Source organism: Mytilus galloprovincialis, chromosome 2, assembly GCF_965363235.1.
Source record: "Mytilus galloprovincialis chromosome 2, xbMytGall1.hap1.1, whole genome shotgun sequence".
NCBI lineage: Eukaryota > Metazoa > Mollusca > Bivalvia > Mytilida > Mytilidae > Mytilus > Mytilus galloprovincialis.
Window position 1 is genome coordinate 103413662 of NC_134839.1, and position 21514 is coordinate 103435175.

General features: G+C 31.5%; 1 protein-coding gene across 1 annotated transcript in view; it reads left to right on the forward strand.

The window, feature by feature from the left end:
- Nucleotides 1–16395, forward strand: part of LOC143065198 (uncharacterized) — a 280683-nt gene extending 264288 nt beyond the window's left edge. Inside the window, exons 84-108 of the mRNA XM_076238619.1 lie at nucleotides 139–936; nucleotides 1510–1542; nucleotides 2240–2272; nucleotides 2752–3032; nucleotides 3434–3587; nucleotides 4204–4245; nucleotides 4832–5005; nucleotides 5280–5321; nucleotides 5529–5706; nucleotides 6319–6368; nucleotides 6580–6735; nucleotides 7017–7157; nucleotides 7501–7759; nucleotides 8626–8669; nucleotides 9210–9285; nucleotides 9650–9814; nucleotides 10281–10330; nucleotides 10525–10692; nucleotides 11389–11544; nucleotides 11838–11990; nucleotides 13148–13347; nucleotides 13648–13755; nucleotides 14212–14266; nucleotides 14825–15118; nucleotides 16187–16395. Of these exons, the coding sequence (XP_076094734.1) occupies nucleotides 139–936; nucleotides 1510–1542; nucleotides 2240–2272; nucleotides 2752–3032; nucleotides 3434–3587; nucleotides 4204–4245; nucleotides 4832–5005; nucleotides 5280–5321; nucleotides 5529–5706; nucleotides 6319–6368; nucleotides 6580–6735; nucleotides 7017–7157; nucleotides 7501–7759; nucleotides 8626–8669; nucleotides 9210–9285; nucleotides 9650–9814; nucleotides 10281–10330; nucleotides 10525–10692; nucleotides 11389–11544; nucleotides 11838–11990; nucleotides 13148–13347; nucleotides 13648–13755; nucleotides 14212–14266; nucleotides 14825–15118; nucleotides 16187–16242 (3866 nt within the window). The 3' untranslated portion in view covers nucleotides 16243–16395. The remainder of the gene's footprint in view (nucleotides 1–138; nucleotides 937–1509; nucleotides 1543–2239; nucleotides 2273–2751; nucleotides 3033–3433; nucleotides 3588–4203; nucleotides 4246–4831; nucleotides 5006–5279; nucleotides 5322–5528; nucleotides 5707–6318; nucleotides 6369–6579; nucleotides 6736–7016; nucleotides 7158–7500; nucleotides 7760–8625; nucleotides 8670–9209; nucleotides 9286–9649; nucleotides 9815–10280; nucleotides 10331–10524; nucleotides 10693–11388; nucleotides 11545–11837; nucleotides 11991–13147; nucleotides 13348–13647; nucleotides 13756–14211; nucleotides 14267–14824; nucleotides 15119–16186) is intronic.
- The last annotated feature ends 5119 nt before the right edge of the window (nucleotides 16396–21514 follow it).

Sequence of the window (21514 nt, forward strand, 5' to 3'; positions counted from 1 at the left end):
GATATGAAAAAAATAACATATTTTATGAATATGCAGTAGTTCATTGAACAAAAGGCAAAACTTAGTTGTCTTATCGTCAATTAAAAGCTATAAGATATTGATTTCTTATTATTAATTGCAATACACATTCCAATCAAGGTAAAACAACAGCAGCCGTACCCACAACACCTCCAATGCCACCAACACCAAGTATTACTCAACAGTCAACGACCATGGCGGTTTCATCACAACCAACTACTACTCCAGGTACAACCACTGTAGGTACATCACAGGCAACACCTACTCCAAGTACTACAACCACTACTGTCGGTACATCACAGCCAACACCTACTCCAGGTATTACAACAACTGTCGGTACATCACAGCCAACACCTACTCCAGGTACTACAACCATTGTCGGTACATCACAGCCAACACCTTCTCAAGGTACTACAACAACTGTCGGTACATCACAGCCAACACCTACTCCAGCTACTACAACCACTGTTGGTACATCACAGCCAACACCTACTCCAGGTACTACAACTACTGTCGGTACAACACAGCCAACACCTTCTCCAGGTACAACAACCTCTGTAGGTACATCACAACCTACACCTACTCCAGGTACTACAACCAATATCAGTACAACACCTACTCAAGGTACAACAACCTCTGTCGGTACATCACAGCCAACACCTACTCCAGGTACTACAACCACTGTCGGTACAACACCTACTCAAGGAACTACAACCACTATTGGTACATCACAACCTACACCTACTCCAGGTACAACAACCTCTGTAGGTACATCACAGCCAACACCTACTCCAGGTACAACAACCACTGTCGGTACAACACCTACTTCAGGTACAACCACTGTCGGTACATCACAGGCAACACCTACTCCAGGTACTACAACCACTGTCGGTACATCACAGGCAACACCTTCTCCATGTACCAAACATCAGTCAACAACATGTTTTTGTTTATATTCCAAAAATATTACCTGAATTACTGCAGAATTAAAGGTTTTCAATTGAAGAAAAAAAGCGAATAAATGCTGACTATATCGAAAAGATTGTCTTATTTAAATCTGTCTACATTTTATCTTTTTTGTAAATTCAAGAATACTAAAGTAAATTCAAGATTACTAGAGTAAATTCAAGAATACTAAAATAAATTCAAGAATACTAAAGTAAATTCAAGAATTCTAAAAACATATGAAAGCCATTGTATATCCAATATAATTATGCAATTGTCAGTTTGTTTTTGTAGTACATGCCAGTATTATTGAAAGTGACTACTATACTACTTAAATACTCACATATCAAGTTTTACTGAACAAATTTAAAACAGTTAATCAAACTAAAAGATAACAACGAATTTCATCAGTTGTGAATAATTGGCAAATTCTCCTTCCCCCGACTTATTAATAAAAATAGTATTTACCCTATTTAAAAATATTATATCTCTTTTGCGAGTATATCAATTATTTCGTCTCATTATGTTTTTCTTTTTTCTTTTCAGTTACTACCCCAAGCACTGTTGCAACACCTTCAGGTATAAATATTTGTTTATATTGGTCCTTATATTATATTTCAATTTTCACTAGAAACAAAAATCATTTGAAAACGTAAATAAAATATCTGTCATAATTGTTCTCTTTAATACCCTTTTTCATAGATATATAATTTATATATGTTGACGATTTTTGCGTATAGGTCTGTCGATTATAGAAGTTAAATACCACTTAAGAGAAAAAAAAGTCGATAGGAAATCCGTATTTTCCCTGTTAATGTACCAAAATGAACAAATAAAGTTGTGTTTATGAAATGTGTTTGTGTAAATTTGAAAATATTATCTGAACTACTGCAGAATAAAACATTTTTGATTGAAAAAATAGAGAATTCATTCCGACATCAAGATAAAATATCGAATTCAGAATGTATGTCGATATGCAGATAAAACGCCGGAAATAAACGACTTAAAGGTATCGACTTGTATAAATCTTACCAGTATTAAAATATTGTAATAAATTTGAGAAGTACTTAAATTTGGAATTCAATATTTTAATATAATGAAACATGGGAAACATTTTATAATAAGAAACATCTGCAATTACACGTCAGTATGGTTGTTCTAGCATTATTTTTGTTCTTCTTTTTTCTCAACAACGAGTTATACAAGGATTAGCTAGTATACAATCCTCAAAATACGTTTTAACAAAGAACCCAACATATTGTTGTTTATTTTTCAGTAACAACATCAGTTACAACAACTACACCAGCAGGTAACTTACTTACATACATGCATAAAGTTAAATCATGTTAACAATTATGATTTTTACTTTAGCGTTGAGATAAATACAGAATTAATTCCAATTACTTGTACAAATAATGCCATAGTAGTTTACCAATGGGCTTATCTCGTAAATCCATCGATAATAAAAAATATTAATTATTTTTCTCTAGAGCTCATGTTATTTCTTTTGATTTGAAATTCGATAAATGTGTAATTATCTATCTTTCACATTGTTTTCTCAATCATATCTGTGCATTTGACTTTCTGAGTACATGAATATTTTTTTTTAAAATGTTTTTAATTATGTCTGACTTGTTTTCTTGCCAGATTGTGAATGTTGTCCTACAAATACACACTTTTTCCTTGTGACTTTTCAATTTACCGATCTCTCGTTTGTAAATTGTCTAGAACTTTCAATGTTTGGTCGATCAATGGCATTAATCATTATATTTTGGCTTGTTATTTCAGAGATTTGTGAAAATCCAACTGATATTGACTTCAGCAAACAGGACAGTAAAGACCTTGAAATCATAACTACTAATAACAAGCCAGGAGAGGAAGCGACAAACTCTCTCACAGGATCCTCAAAATCATGGACACCAAGTACAGGTGGAAGTGGAATTGAATACATAATAAATGGACGAAATAACACGGTCCAATTTGTGGATGGTTCTTTTGAAACTGTAAACATCGCAGAGATAACCATATCCTTACTCGATGAAAATAAGAATGTTATTACCAGCGAAACAGTAAGTGTTGTATAGGTCACTATCATAAACCTTATTTACCTTGATTCTACTTGGCAGGTTTATATGGCATACTACTGTATCGAGACACGACTAATACATGTATAAGATGGTCCTAGTTATTTTGCCAAATATAACTGAAAAGAATCAAATTTTGTAACATATTGTCATACCACGTCTTTCAAAATATTTATATATAGTAAAAGTTTTGCTCATTGTTGAGGCCCAAATAGTGACCTGATATTGTTCACATCTTAATATAATTGACAAACAAGTCAGAATATTTTTTTTATTTATGGAACTTTTGGAAAGCCCTGTTCTTTATCAAAACTCTTTTGTTTTGTTTTGAAAAGTGTTTCATGCAACATAATTGTTCAATTTTACATTAAATTTTGTTTTTGTAGAAATCTTACACAACAAAGGAAATGAAAAATACATTTACATTGAATTTCAACATGAAAGAGGCAGATTCTTTACAGTTGACTGTCAAACCAATGTCCAGTGTAACCACAACGCCAGGACTATCAAACGTTAAACTCCGAGTCTGTTATACATCAGGTATGTTCATTACTGTAATATATCTAAATACCTCTGCCATTTTAAATGCAGTCAAATGTAACATTTTGTAGCTGGAGATTGATTTTGAACTTTCAGCAGATTGAATTTCAAGCTGTTGGAACACAAACGGTGTTACCGCCTTTACCATATTTGTTCTTTTTCATGAACTTTCTGGATAAATTATTTGACGTCATTTCTGAACTAATGAATGATTTATGGCACAATGTTTCAATCGTTATTAATACATTTACATTATACTTTCTTTTACTGTTATGAGTACTTTTAGAATATGGAATTGTCATCAATCTTGACATTTGTGTTATACCTTCTCATATTAAGTATGACTATTACTCGTATTCTTAGATTAAAAACAAACATTGAATGACAGCTTTAGGCTATAACATCCTTGATTACTTCTAAAAATTAATTGTCAGTGCAATTAACAAAATGTTGCTTTGTAATGATATCTTTCAATAATACGCATGTAAATACTGGTATATCTTTCTGCTTACAAAAGTAAATTAAGTTGAAAGTATGTTTTTCTACTTCTCCGTACTATCAAGTTACGATACTTATTATATATTTTATATTTTTTTTATATATTTCTCAATTTCAGTGACAAGCACTGCATTTACTACTACTCAAACGACAACTACTGGTAAGTTTTTCTTGTTATGAAACATGTAATTTTCCATTTAAAGATTGCTCTACCTGTTGATCGCCTCGATTATATCTAACAATATATACTCGTTAATTATTTTGATGCCTTATATTTATTCAGGTGAGAAAGTAATGTATACAATGATTTAAAAGCAAAGGGTCCCAGATAGATTTTATTTGACTTAGAGTAAACTGTTTTTCTTGCAAATCTTTAATTACGGTAATGGTCCTTTAGAAACTATAAAAATCTGAAAAATTGAAATTCAACCACAATAATTATAACAAAGAAACACTATTTATTTTTCATGTTTTCTCTGCTTGTTGATTTACCGCATTGAAGGCTTTTTCGTTGTACTAAGTGATACGATTGTGAACACAATCAAATTTAGCTTTTTCAAAATTAATCTAGTAGGCTAAATGGTATACTTCATATGATTATTTTTGAAAGTAGAAAGATGTTAGGTCCCAAATGGTTGAAAACGTTTAGGAATATCATGACATCGAAACTTGTTGACAGTCAGTTTGTTGGTTTTCTTCTCCAATACAATAATATGAGTGCATTTAACTGGTAAATATACTTTCAGAAGTGACAGGTACATCACGTATTGCAACTCTAATATCTACCACTGAGAAAACACCAACAGTTACGACGACATCTATTCCAACTGAAACTACAACAGCCCAGGGTTCATCTACGATTAGTCCTCAAGTTACTTCTACGTCACTAACAATGACACCACTCACTACTGGATCAACAGGTAACCTCATTTTATTTATTTAATCAAAAGAACATTGTCACAAGTTACAAGCATTTGTTCCATTGGATGATGTAACCAAAATTTAATTTTGTAAGATTTTATGGACCTTTTCATATTTTTTTAATTTATCTTGCAGTTCTGTAATTATTGTTATGCTTTTTTTATACCACAATCTTGGGGTAGGTGATTGGAACTTATCTTTATACAACATTGATATATACTGCGGTGTTTAATTTTGTATAACGTTAACGACACTATCTATATTTTTTTTCAGTTACCACAACAGTAACAGTCACCTTATCAACAACAGTTCCAGGTTCGTACTAAAATTTAAAAAAATAATAATATAATAATAAAAGAGAAGAATTGCAACTTATATCCTTTACATATATATTATGTCTACTTAAACCAAACTTAATATTTAATTAAAAACATTGTTTTTCTTTACAAAATCATAGAATAAATAGGGTATCATGTTTGGATATTAGCTGTACTCTATAACATTTCTGTGATTTGTTTTTAGATCAATGTATATTTACCAAAGAAATCTTCCAAGAAAAATTTGGATATGACACAACTCAAAATATAGGTTACATAGAGAAAGATGGAAAACCAGGTTTTACATCAACATCAGAAGGAGTTAACATTGGTGATATCTTACAAATTGGTACAGTTGTTACTGCTCCCGGATGCACTAATTGGTAGGTCAATATATTCTCACATTTATGATTAAGTCCGTATTGTTTCACAAACTAAACACTCACAGATACTGAAAAAATGTACCTAACATAAAACCATACTCACTAGACGTATATATCAACAACAAACACGAACTAGGATGAACAAAAATAAAAAAGAATTGAGCAATTCAAAGTATCTAGTTATCTAAAAGTAATGCTTAAGTGAAGAAGATTTGAAATAGATATGATTGATTATAGTATATTAACTATTGTAAATGCTTTCTTTTTACAAACATACAAATGACTGTTTTTGAAAAGTCTTTCCATGATGAAAAAAAAACCCAATAGATCAATATGCTTTGTAATTATGTTCTTTCACTATATCAATCAGTTGTTGACATTGTTTTCTTTTGGATGCATTTTGCAATGCAAATCATTAAGGCGTAAGGTTGTTATTACAGTAACAGAAAGCTTCAAATTGGATGGCGTTTTGTTGTGGGTTTTGTTTTCACATTAGTACCTGTACAAAAGGTAGATAGATTGAATTCTTTTTTCTTTTCTATTTGTTAACTTAAGTACCTGTACAAAAGGTGGATAAACTGAATTAATTTTTCTTCTTTTTTTTTACTTTAGTACCTGTACAGAAGGTGGATATATTGAATGTGTAACAGGATCATGTCAATGTAAGTTTTATTGCTAATGAATAATGTTAATATTATATTAGTGCTTTACTTCAAAATCGTCATCAATAATACAACCATCAAATTCATTTTATATGAAAATCCTTTTAATTTATAATATTATTTCCTTATTCATTTTCAAGTTAGTAAGTCTTTCAATAAGGTATACTAAAATCTGATTTAATTAAAAATGACATGATAATATTTTCTTCAGATTGCGAATACAGTGATTGGTCTGAATGGACAGAGTGTTCTAAACCATGTGACAATGGTGGAAAGTCTAGGAATAGAACTGCAATAACTATTCGTCCTGAATGTAACAACCTGACAGAAATAGTGGATTGTAACACTCATCTTTGTCCTTTTACAAGTAAGGTTTTTAAAGTCCTTATTCTAAATTGTATAGGTATAGAATAGTTTATAAAAAAAAATTGTTTCTGTTATAAAAAATAACATTTTCAGTATTTTTTTAGTTTATTATCTATGAGGTTCAAGATACTACTCAAAAGTGATTTGGTAAATAATTCATATGTATATACATATATAGAGCAAAAACCACAAGACTTGTTTATCAAGATTAATATGAAGATTAATATTCAAGCTATCTACACGTAAATAATAAATATATCATAATATTGTCAACTCTTTCAGCAACAACACCATATTGTGAAACTTGGAGCGACTGGTCCGACTGTAGCAGTCAAAACTGTGAACAAGGACAAAGAACAAGACAGAGGAAATGTCCAGACGTAAAGACAGAGGATGAGCCATGTATAGGAGAAAATATCAATTGTAAGCAAACAAAACATCTTAATTTTTCTTTAAAGGAAATGAAAGATATATTTGTGTAATTTCTGAATACTTATGTACACAAAAGGATATTGTTAGGAAGAGTGATTTCATAACGTTAGAAAGATTTCTTCTCTATCCAAATGTTTTGACACTGTTTCCGTTTCGTAGAAAAAAGCAAATAACATTTATAGAAATCTTAGTTTTATTTTATTTTGTAATTGAGTTCTAATTATTACAGTATTTATTACTCCCCATGTCTAAATTGCCCATTTTCTCAACCAAAGAGGAACACAAATTCGTAAATTGATGAATGTTATATAAAAAAAAACATCTTCTTTTTCAGGCACTACCTCAGCATGTGTACCGCCACTTGTAATGAAGGAATGTGTTAAACAATGTCCCGGAACATGCAAAGCACTAAGAATGGATACCTGCATAGAACCAGATGATTGTGAACCTGGCTGTGGATGCCCTGCTGGAGAAGTAATGGATGACAATGCAAACTGTGTCAAAGAAGAAGAATGTCCATGTTATTATATCAATGGTGTTATAATCCATGAAAACTTTACTGTTCCAAAGGATGGCAGTCCATGTGAAGAATGGTAATATAAACAATTTTAAAAATTTGTTTTTGAATAAAATCAAAATGAATTAAATCCATGGGCTAGCACAACCTGTTGTATTACTGTTGTATGATAAAATCGACATTTAGATTTGTTTTTTTTAACTTAGATAATTCTTAACATTAAAAAATCTGTTCTTGGAATTTGACTGTGTAATCTTGAAATTTCTCCAAAACTATTATTGCAAATAAACCAAGTTATGTTCTACAGAAAATGTAAGATCATCATTGCTTTGAATGTTTGTTTTTATTATACCCCCGCTTTAAAAAAAGGGGGGGTATACTGTTTTACCTCTGTCTGTCAGTCCGTGCGTCAGTCCGTCCGTCGGTCCATCAGTCCGTCCGTCCGTCAGTCAGTCCGTCCGTCCCATGAAACGTTCGTCACATTTTTCTCAGGAACTACACATCCACCCTTTCTGTAATTTGGTATCAACATTTATATATGTCAGCCATACCGTGTGATGCGTTTTCAGATTCATCACTTGACAACTTCCTGTTTACCGAACACTTGTCTGATTTTACACATGATAGCCAAGTTGAAAATTTTCGTCACATTTTTCTCAGGAACTACAATACAAGGATTTCTAAAATTTGGTTTCAGGATTTATATAAGTCAGCTATACCGTGTGATGCGTTTTCAGATTCATCACTCGACAACTTCCTGTTTACCGAACACTTGTATGATTTTACACATGATAGCCAAGTTGAAAATTTTCGTCACATTTTCCCAGGAACTACAATACAAGGATTTCTGAAATTTGGTTTCAGGATTTATATAAGTCAGCTATACCGTGTGATGCGTTTTCATTTAGCATACATTGTCAAATTAATTTCAATTTTTTTCAGCAAATGTTCCATGGGAGGTATTACATGTTATCCCAAACAAGACTGTAAGTACTAATCTATAGGATATATGTTCAACTTTATTGAATTGAATTGAATTCTGTTTGCTATCAAACAAATGAATAATGCATTTGCTAGTATATTCCTTTTTAGAAAGGGGTCTTGATCAAAAGATTATTAGAAACCAGAAAAAAATCTCAGAGAAGGACACTTGTTTCCTTTTTTTGTATAATATTTAAACATAAGCTCATTCAATATATTTATGAACTGTTTTTGCTATAATACACCAATGAAACCCTTCAGCACTTAAAACAATAGAATATGTTTAAATGGGAAATATTCTCTATTAATTCGAATTTGACGAAACTCTTATCTCGGCAGGGATGCATTGGTTTCTTTTTATATTGATACAATTGAAAAAAACACACCTTAATCACACCTTCAATATGATTTATCAAATACCATTTTAAATTAAAATATGTCATATAAATTTGATCTATGTCAGATTCATACTGTATTTAGAAAATAAGGCTTTGTAAAAACAATATTGTTGAAAATAACTGATTAGATTATTATCTATACAATAGGTTGTGACTGGGAAGAATGGACGTCATGGGGTTCATGTTCATCATCATGTGAAGCAGGAGTTCGATACAGACACAGGTTAGAACTATCGTCTATTTGATATTGGTGTACTTAAGCTATCACAACTGTATATTTGCATTGCTTTCCATACCGTTAACATGATTAAGTAAAACATAATACATCATAATTGTATTTTTTTATTTATGATTTTTTTTAAATTAGAAAAGACCGAGAAACAACTAAATCAGTCACATCATAATGCGGTAGTTTGTTAATTAAAACTGTAATTTAATTAATTGATTGTAGGGGAAATTCAATTTAGCAACACAATAAAAAAAAAACGCTGGAGTAAAAAAAAGCAATGTTGTTGGTTCTACAATTTTGTTTTAAATTTCAGTTTTTTATTTTTTGATTTCTTATGATTTTCACTTGTTATTTATAGGGAACTTAAAGTAGGCCAATTAGAAAACTGTGGAACAAATATGGAGACTGAGAAATGTCCTGAGCCTGTTCCTATACCTGATACTTGTGTAGAGTGTTTGATTGAAGGGATACCATACTCTAATGGGCAGGAGATTCCGAATAGAGGAGGAGAATGCAGTAAATGGTAATTTAGACAGATATACAATATACTTTCTCTCGGGAGATTGATGAGTTGAAATTGTATTGATTCTAATTAAATTAAATTTTAAAGTCTTTCTTACATATTTCATACATAAAATATTTTACAAATGATGATTGAAAGTTGATGTTTAATGCCACTTTCAGCGCTATCAATTATCTTTTGGCGACCAGTTTTTATTTGTTAAGGTAGATTGAGTGCCTGTTGAGAACCAGCAGTTTTGTGAATAACATATAGAATAGAATGAGTAGAATATAAAATGCAATGAATTATGCCCAAAACAAAATGTCAATATAAACTTAATAGTTGAATAAACTTATGTGTACTAGATTAGGTATGTGTATAGTTACTCAATTAGTTGGTAAACGAATCAAGCATCAGCCCATACGTTTTAAACAAAAGTATTTTATACTATGGATAGTTTGTATATAATTCTTTCATATTATTTCAGTTACTGTACGAATATGCAAGAAATCTGTATGCCTGACCCAGACAAAAACAGTAAGTACCTTATTGATTAAATTGACATTTGTAAATGCTGTACATGTTTTGATATTTTATATTTCAAACATGTCTTTTGTAGGATAAGTTTCATAATTATGTTAATTTAGAAGTCTCTTTAAGTTATCAAAGGCAAAACAAATATCTTTCCTGTAATGACATTTTTTAATGATAAATTGATTCATTCTCTTTAGTTGATGGAGCCTGGTCACTATGGTCTGAATGGGGTCAATGTTCCAGAACATGTGAAGGTGGTGAACGTGTCCGAACCAGAGGTTGTAATGATCCAGTACCTACATGTCTTGGAGGCAAATGTCCAGGAAATAATACAGAGGTGGAACCGTGTAACAATGATGTGGCATGTAAGGAGATCGTCTGAATTAAGTTTGGCATTAAATAGTGTATACATATCTTTTCCATACTCCAATAAATGCTCAATGGAGTGTAGTGTAGATTTCAAAATGTTGTTCAATCATCAAGTCCATTGTTCTTTCAAAATTAAACATTGTACACTATTTGTATTTCATATATGTTTTATTATGTTTTTCATAATTATATATGTATAGATATAAAAGTTATAAATCAAATAATTATCCTTTGTTACTATTTACTAAAATTCAAAATGTTAAGATTGTAGCTTTAAGTTTTGAATGATACCGTGTCATTGAATATGGAAAATAGCATATTAGATTGAATAAATAAATCTGTCATTTTTTAGTGCATTTGTTTTTTATTAACCTTGATTGGTGGAATGGATATTTTTTTTTAATCTAATCAATAAATAGAATCTATAATATTGGTACTTACCAATTCTTTCTGTTTGCTAAAAAGAATCAATAACAAAACAGAAATAAGCTATGGGGTAAGGAAATTGGCATTTGAAATTTATAATAACATTTAAAATATTAAATTCTAGAAAACCTTTTTAAGAATTAGAAATGCTTTTTCTACTAAAAAATAATAAATATTGTGAGATTGACTTGTTTGTGATTTGATTTCATCAGGGAAGAGAAATATAGGTGTTAATTAGTAATACGTTTTCTTTTAAATCTTTTAAGGTTGCCAAGTTTCACAGTGGACTGAATGGGGACAATGCACTGCTACCTGTGGAGAGGGTAACAAAATCCGACAACGAAGCTATGTTAAATCTTCTGATGAAGAATTATGTCCACCGCTTGACAAAGTCGATTCACAACCATGTAATGTTGGCAGTTGTAAGTGTACTTAATATTATTGTTTAGGCACAACCATGTTCTGTCGACAGTAATAAGTGTATTAGATGGTTAAAAATCGTAAGTGAAATGACTGAGTCACATCAAGTTAACACTAAGAACAACCCAACTTTTTCTCATCAACGCGAAATCAAAATTCCCATTTATTTCTTTGAGTACTTGTCTTTATATGTGGATTCATTCCCTTTTTAGTCATGTATATCCATAAAGGGAGGCTTCTTTAAATTATTATTATTTGTTTATCATTATATAATCCTTGATTTTTTTCCTTTAAGGTGAATGTGTATACTCTACGTGGTCTGAATGGTCAGACTGCACTGCTTCTTGTGGATTAGGACTCACAGACAGAAGCAAAACACTCCAAGAACCAAATGACAAATGTAATACCACTATAAGGGATGTTACAGTATGTTACCAGCAGGATTGTTGTAAGTAGTGAACAATTAAATTTAATATGGATCTTGCAATTTGAAAGTTTATAAGCGCTTAGCGCTGACAAATATGTTTAATAACACCCCAATTTGCATGAATCGTTTATTCTTTTATTGTTTTGTTATTAATTATACCAATAGTTTTTCTTTTGACTTGTTCCACATTTTATAATATTGTTTACGTTTATAACGTACAATACAGTATGGATTTCAATCATTGTTGAAATCAACACTGTGGTCAATAACTGCTAAAGTCGACAATATTTGGACTCTCTTAATATAATTCTATTGGCGACCATAGCTCATTTTATAATTTCATATTTATAAAGAGTTTATTGGTTTAAAAACTGTTCCATTCTCTAAAACAAATATGTAGGACTTCGTTATTTCATTATTATATTAAAAGGATAACAGTGATAACAGTGATTGAAAAACCAGTTTAACAATTCAACAAAACCACACACTATTGTCTTTGGTTGCAAAAATGTCATCAAGAAATTATCTTTAAATGTGTAATATAGGTGTGGTACTAGACAAAAATAAAACAAAATGCCTTTTAATGTGTAATATAGATTCTACTATGTTTAATTTGTGCACATTAGAAGTAATTTGTATTATGGGAAACATAGATTTGTTTTGCATGTTGAAAAGGGTACCTTGACAGACATTGACCCTCTTCAATTTTGCTTGCATATTGTCAAAAATGTATAACATGATCTTTGAATCCAAATTATTCAAAAGTATTTCCTGTCGTGTTTTATGCCATATTGTGGTCGAATGTTTTGGAGCTTGATAGACATTTCAAAGCTAACAAGCTTTCTTTGTATAATTTATATGTCCATTTCTTAAATGCTCATCCAGACCAACAAACGGAAATTTTATGCTATGTCATTTTTATAACTAAATGCAAGAAGTATTAAATAAAATAATAATCAATAATAATCATATAAACTTGCAAAAAGTTGTACAACTGTATATGCAAAAATGCAAGTATCGTTCATCGTAATTTAGCTTAATTTCGGCATATTTTTATGATAACACAGAACACCCATTGAAATGAAAATGCATTAACTAAATACTACAGTATCTACAAGAAGTATGAACTGAAACAGAAAGTTCTAATAAATATATGAACACATTACTTCTTTATTTAGTATGCGACAAAGATCATCAGCAATGGACAAACTACTCTTATTGCCAGAAGACATGTGCTAATCGTCATTTGCCTGAATCCGAGATGTGTACTGAAGAAGAGCAGGGATGTATCTGTAAGGAAGGTTATTTCCTCAACTATAACGATGTGTGTGTCTTGGAAGAACAGTGTGTGTGCAATACATCTCTTGGTGTTAAGGAGGTAACATTATTTCAAGATTTCAATTATTTGATAAAGTTTTATTGTTCTAATCCAAATATGTAAAGATAATCGACGTTATAAAAATTTAACCGGTAGATCCATCATTCATATATAATCCACTACCATTCAGGAATATTTTAAAAGTGGTCAGTTATATTGCAAGTTAAACCTTCACACTACTTACAACTTATGAATTACTTTCATTGTGATTATCACTTGAAATTGTTTTAATATGTTTTACTTCAGTCCAAATCCTCAATTGAAATTTCCTGAAACTAACTTACCAAACTTGTATTTTAGAATGGTGAATCATGGTCTAATCCTGAAAATAAATGTGAACAGTGTGAATGTGCGGACTCTCAGATCAAATGTTACAGAAAATGCGAGGAAATCACATCATGTCTACCTGTAAGTCATTCTATTTGACATTCAAAATTCACTTGTGAATAGATAATTAGAGAGCATGAGATTCAAAAGTGCTTGCTTTTTTACCTACTTGTTAAACCTTATACTAATGAATATGAGCGAAAGATATTAAAAAACAGTAACGACACATTCAAAGATGGAATATAGGAATCGACCACATTCCTAACTTAGTAATGAGACATTTAAATACGAATAATTGGTTTAACTAGAATCTACATGCTATCTATACTGTAAAATTTAAAAAATTTCGTAGCCGAATTTCCATGTCAAACATAATTGTGATGAGTCATATACATTTAGAAATGGTTTACGATATTTACTTACAATGAAATACAAAAAATAGCAATAAATGTTTTATCTGAACTATATGACTTCAGATAATCAGACAAGAATTAAGTAAATTTATATATAACTGACAAAATAAATATTACATTTCAGGGCGAGGTCATTGTTCCAATCAGTGATTGCTGTTCAAGATGTGAAAAACCTAAAGGTATGTAATCAGTGATTCCAGAGCCTGTCTTAGACTTATTGTATAGGATTCACACCTAAAACTTTTTTTGTTAAATAGCCTTCACATAAGAGTTGTGTCTCTATACATTACATGTTAAGTTTTAGGCAAATTGACTAAGGGTCTCTGGGGTGAAATTGCAATCCGATACTTAGATACCATTCATTTATACCCTTTTTGTGCAAGTTTGATAAAGGATTTCATGAAAACTGATAGCCATTTAGTTGTTATTTTTTTACATTTTTACCCATTATACATTTCTGTTTGTTTCTTGTCAAAATAACTGATATTGATGCGACTGTCAAACAAGTGAAAGGTTTATCTTACTATTAAACGAGGTATAATTCACCATTCTCTACATAAGACATGTCAGGAATATGGCAGTTGCTATCTATTCCTTTGATGTGTTAGGGATTTTCCGTTTTGAATATTTTACAGATCTGGTTTTAGTTATTTTGCTTTTTTCTGACGTACAAACATTATGGTACCCTTACATCTTCATTGCATGGGGAATCAAAATCAAAATGTTATATTTTACAGATACATGTCAACTATACACAGAATCTAAACCACTGATAAGAGATGGCTGTGTATCTGTTGGAAATGTGACATATAACTATTGTTCTGGAGGATGTGGAGATAGCGTTAATAAACCAATGTTGCTGCCTGAAGGAATAGAGTATGTAGAAGCAATGATTAAAGATTGTTCATGCTGTACTGGTAACATTGGAGGATTCACCACTGTACAAGTCCAATGTGAGGGAATAGACGGCATCATTTCAGCAAAGATTCCAGTAATAGACAAGTGCGAATGTAACAAATGTGTAACAACAGGTACATAATTAATTGATGTAGTCTATTTATTGAATCAACAAGCCTGATTTTAGGTTTTGGTGTTTATTGAAATTGGGCAATCAGTCTGAAAATAAGTATCAAATGCAGCCAAAATGGTTAGTGTTCATTTGATCTGGAAATCACGATCCATCCGACTGTATATATTAAATAGAAGAAGTGGTATGTTTGCAACTCTCCACAAGAGAACAAATGACACAGAAATTAACAACTATAGGTCACCTTACGGCTTTCAACAAAGACTAAGCCCATATCGCATTGTGACTTATTTGAATTTATTATACATTATGAAAAAGTTTTGACTATTTTAACTACTAGTAGTTAGGGAGAATATCGTTTTCACAAAAGCATTTTTTTGAAATATTAGATATAGCATCTAGGTAAACTTGAGAAAGGAAATGGGGAATGTGTCAAAGCGACAACAACCCGACCATAGAGCAAACAACAGCCGAAGGTCACCAATGAGTCTTCAATGTAGCGAGAAAATCTCGAACCCGGAGGCGACTTTCAGCTGGCCCCTTAAAAATTATGTATACTAGTTCAGTGATAATGGACGTCATACTAAACTCCGAATTATACACAAGAAACTAAAATTAAAAATCATACAAGACTAACAAAGGCCAGAGACTCCTGACTTGGGACAGGCGCAAAATTGCGGCAGGGTTAAACATGTTTATGAGATCTCAACCCTCCCCCTATACATCTAGCCAATGTAGAAAATTAAACGCATAACAATACGCACATTAAAATTCAGTTCAAGAGAATTTCGAGTTCGATGTCAGAAGATGCAACAAAAGAAAATAAACAAAATGACAATAATACATAAATAACAACAGACTACAAGCAGTTAACTGACATGCCAGCTCCAGACCTCAATTGAATTGTTTGAAAGATTATGTATTCATCATATGAATATCAGGCACAATCCCTCCCGTTAGAGGTTTAGTATCATACTAACATAAAATATATGAGAAGAACATAATCCGTGTCATGCAAACAACTGTTTATATACAATGTATATAGATATTGTATTTCATTACTTTTTTTCAGATTACGAACAAACGCAAAATTTGGCGACCAATACTATAGCAGGAAGGAAACGATAGTAGAGGACCAGCCATTTGTTATTTGAATATCTGACTCTCTCCTCTGTTTTTAATGTTTTGTTAAATATGTGGTTGTTTATATGATTTATCTTTAAACTGTTATTAAACTTTTCTTGATACAAATGGTGTGTAGAATAAAATATGCTAAAATCATTTTAAAGTTGATATGAACAAGACTGGAAACAATTAACGACTGACAAATACTGTAAAGAAAATATCAAATCTAGGTCTCAAAATTTCAACATACAGACAGAAACAATGAGAAGAGTACTCTTACTGTTGCTCCTCATATTGAATTCTTAATGACGCTAACAACACCGAGTAGGAGCTGTAAATTCTAATCAAAATTGGCACATTCTTTTTCCTTTTTTCTTGATATGTCTTCAGGAGCTGTAAATTCTAATCACAGTTGGCACATTCTTTTTCGTTTTTTATACGTCCGTCAAAATTTTGACGGGACGTATTATGGTATACAAATGTCCGGTGTCCGTCCGTCTGTCTGTCCGTCCGTCTGTCCGTCCGTCTGTCCGGCGTAAACATGTCGCACCGTAACTTGAGAACGACTTATCCAAATTTCATGAAACTTAATATAGTTGTTTCTTATGATGGTCAAATGATCTGTATACTTTTTGGTGAAAATAAGATTTAAACTTTTTGAGTTACGGCACTTTATAACTAAAACAGGGATGTGTTTTTTTCACATGTCGCACTGTATCTCAAAAACGATTCTTGATTATGACTTAAAACTTTAAACACTTCTTAGTTATATTAATCTCAATATCTGTATACTTTTTGGAGTTGATTCAAAATTTCATTTTAGAGTTATTGAGTATTTTGTAAAAAAGGGGGAGGGTTTTTTTACATGTCGCACCATATCTCAAAAACTATTTATGATTATTGCTTTAAACTTTACACATGTCTTTGTTCTATTAATCTAAAGATCTGTATACTTTTTGTGATTATTCAAAATTTTATTTTTGAGTTATTGAGTCTTTTGTAAAACAGGGGAGGGTTTTTTACATGTCGTGCGTACGGGGCGCCGAATGGGACTCTTGTGGTTTTGTACAAAATTCAATTCTGTCAGAACAAAATCATTTTTGTCTTACAAAACTATGTGCTACAGACTTGTTTTGTGAGAACTTCAATTTTGTGATGACAAAATTCATTTGTGTAGACAAAATTCATTTTTGTAGACAAAATTCATATTTGTCATGACAAAAGTCAATTTTGTCTAAAAGGTATGCAAATATAAACATATTTGCATACAAAATTGACTTTTGTTACCTGATATGGAAATTAAATCACAAAAGTCAATTGTGTGAGGTAAGATTCAATTTTGTGAGACAAAATTAACTTTTGTGAGACAAAATTGACTTTTGTGAGACAAAATTGACTTTTGTGAGACAAAATTGACTTTTGTGAGACAAAATTCAATTTTGTCAATTTTGTTGAGACAAAAGTCAATTTTGTTAATTTTGTTGAGACAAAAGTCAATTCTGTCAATTTTGCTGAGACAAAAATCAATTTTGTTGAGACAAAAGTCAATTTTGTTAATTTTGTTGAGACAAAAGTCAATTTTGTTAATCTTGTTGAGACAAAAGTCAATTTTGTTAATTTTGTTGAGACAAAAGTCAATTTTGTCAATTTTGTTGAGACAAAATTCATTTTTGTGACGACAAAATTCAATTTTGTAACAACAAAATTGACTTTTATGTGACAAAATTGACTTTCGTGAGACAAAAATCAATTTTGTTGAGACAAAATTCAATTTTGTCAATTTTGTCAATTTTGTTGAGACAAAAGTCAATTTTGTCAATTTTGTTGAGACAAAATTCAATTTTGTTAATTTTGTTGAGACAAAATTCAATTTTGTCAATTTTGTTGAGACAAAAGTCAATTTTGTCAATTTTGTTGAGACAAAAGTCAATTTTGTCAATTTTGTTGAGACAAAATTCAATTTTGTCAATTTTGTGTAACAAAAGTCGATTTTGTATGCAAATTAGTTCACAGAAACCAAACTAAACTAATTTGAATACAAAGTTGACTTTTGTCGCTCAATTTTCAAATTAGGTAACAAAATTCAAGTCTGTGTAACAAAAATGACTTTTGTCCGCTGATAGATAATTTTGTATGACAACATTTTAAATTTGTAGTATGATACAAATTTTGTTAAACAGAACTTATTTTTGTTGAACAAAAATCACTTTTGTCCGTACAAAATTGAATTTTGAGTACAAAACCACAAGAGTCCCATTCGGCGCCCCGTAGTGCGTCGTATCTCAAAAATAATTTATGATTATTGCTTAAAATTTTACACACTTCCTTGTTATACTAATCTAAAGATCTGTATACTTTTTGGTTTTGATTCAAAATTTTATTTTGGTAATATTTAGTTTTTTGTAAAAAAAAAAAAAAAGGGTGGGGGGTTTCACATGTCCCGCCGTGTCTCTAAAACAATATATGGTTATTGCTTAAAACTTTCTCAGAGACTATTTATGATTATTGCATTAGACTTCCACATAAGACGTCGGGCGTATCATGCGCTCATGGCGCAGCTTTTTATTCTTGATATGTCTTCAACACTACATGCAACATTGCAAACAAAACCTACATGGCTGTACGGTATTAAACACAAAACCTTCGTCGAAAATAAACCAAAAAAACTTCACACGTGTAAGTTTCGATAAACATAGACAGAAAGACAACCATACAACAACTTCGTCTTTGTAAATTTCGTTTTAACAAGGGTTCCGCTGAAACTAGTCGATGGTGTACGTTTAGTAATTTATATGTTTGTCTGACAGTTATATGTTTGTCTGTCCGTTTTGGCTGCACTTCTATGTCGTACCACAAGTCAAGATGGCCTCGTCTGATTTTCATAATTTAATGCAGAGTCTTCATGAATACTATAATTCAAATCCCCTTTCAATTTTTGAAAAAAAACGAAATTAGTTCCAAACTTACGTTTTGCAATTCAAAACCCTCAAATTGTATAGAAACTGACAACACCATGAATAAAAACGAAAAAATTACGATAAACACTATATAGAAAACTGGAAACTGACCAACACGAACCCATCAAAGGTGATCGCATGCGCTCTGAAAGGGTTAGCTGATCCTCTAGCTTCCACGTGTGAAATAACTAATAAAAAAAAAACAAGATGCAGTAAAAACTCACAAGTGTGCAAATGCTGAAAAGATACGCCTACTTTACTGATATGATTGAAATTTATGCAGATAGCCTTTGCGACAAAGGTGAAACATAAAATGATTCCTGGTCAAATGTACCTACCAGATGTACATGACCACCTTACAATCATTCCATACATCAGACACAGCTGACTTACTGCTAATGTAATGTAAAACAGACATACGGTTCTATAAAACTTGACGCTAGCCGATGAAAGTGAGAGGGGTCAATTTCAAATATCCCCTGCTGTATGGAAAGGAACAGATAACTGACCGTTTGCATGTTGTTTCTAGTTACATGTAATCAAACTTAAAAATATAAACAATAAAATCTACCGTTGACCAGATGGTTAATGAAATGAGGCCAGGCCCTGTCTAAAACATGTAAAGATAGACCTTGCAATGATTCTCTATACAACATATAATAATAAAAAAAAAAAAAGATGATGTGGTATGTTTGCCAATGAGACAACTCTCCACAAGAGACCAAATGCCACAGAAATTAACCACAATAGGTCACCGTACGGCCTTCAAAAATAAGCAAAGCTCATACCGCATAGTCATGCCATAAAAGGCCCCGAAATGACAATGAAAAACATTTCAAATGAGAAAACTAACGGCCTAATTTATGTAGCAAAAATGAACGAAACACAAATATGTAGCATATAAAAAAACGACAACCCCTGAATTACAGGCTCCTGACTTGGGACAAGCACATACATACAAATGTGGCGGGTTAAAACATGTTAGCGGGATCCCAACCCTCCCCATAACCTGGGACAGTGGAATAACAGTACAACATAAGAACAAACTATAAAAATCAGTTGAAAAAGTTTGTTTTGGTCATCAAATGGATAAAAATAAAATAACCGATTTCTAATACTTGAATGACGTGAGAAAATCATGAAATGTTTTGGTTTGATTGAATAATTAGTGTTTAACGTAACTTTCAGCACTTCTAGCTATTTCGTGGAGGTGAGTTTTTATTGGCAAATGATGCCGGACTGCCCGGTGAAAACCAAAGAGCACCAACGACAAAACAAATAATCCTTCCTAACGAAGATTCTATCAAACTAGCTGACACGTATGAGGTTCGACACCGCCTTATCGGTGTTGACAGGGTAGTGAAATAGTAGTTGATCTACTTAAACCTTCGGTCATTTGGAAGATAGAGACTATTATTGCTCCACCACCAATGGCATAAAAATACATATAGGAAGTTTTAATGAAAATACACACGAAAAATAAATATTGGAAAAAATGGTTGTATCTGTAGGGCATTTTATTCACATATGAATGACAATACTTTTGTCAACTTGCTTGCCAGTTAGCATAATTTTATTCAGTAAGAGCTTTTGCGACAGTACAGTTATAATTGACAACATTTACTGCGGTGATCAACAAACAGATATAGACAAAGGCAGGGTATTAATTCGAATATTCTCCAAGGTCTTTTGAATGTATTAAAATCGTAGATAACATTACCTGTGAAATTACTATAATTGTTTAAGTCCGTTTTCTTTGATCTTTGGTGGAAAGTTGTCATATTTGGAATCATTCCACAGTTTTATTTTTATATGGTTCTAAAACGAAAAAGTAGGCAAACAATTTAAGGTTCATGTGGACCCTATGGCTAAAATGGACGTATTTTCACCTCAAAATTTACTCCGAGTACAGACAAACCTGCGCATCTGTAAACAATTTCAGGCATAGCATGCCCTAGATAAATAAATTTCAAATATGTTTTATGTTTTAGAAAAATAAAAACTTACCAGGATTTTGCTGTGCACTTTTTTTCATTCCTCCAGAAGGTGCCAAAATAAACTAAGTTGGGAAACAGGTTTGAGAACTTCCCCACAGGTAATAATTGAAGTGAGCTGTATTGCTTGACATGGACATGAGATGGACAATAGATACCTGACAATAATTGGTTATTTAAACTGTGTACCTGAGTGGACCATATCAAGGTAAACTCAACTGTTTGTTAATTTTATCATCTTCTGCAGGGACGAAAAAAAGTGTACGGCAAAATCCAGTTAAGTTATGACTTTTCTAAATCATACAATCCATTTGAATTCTATTT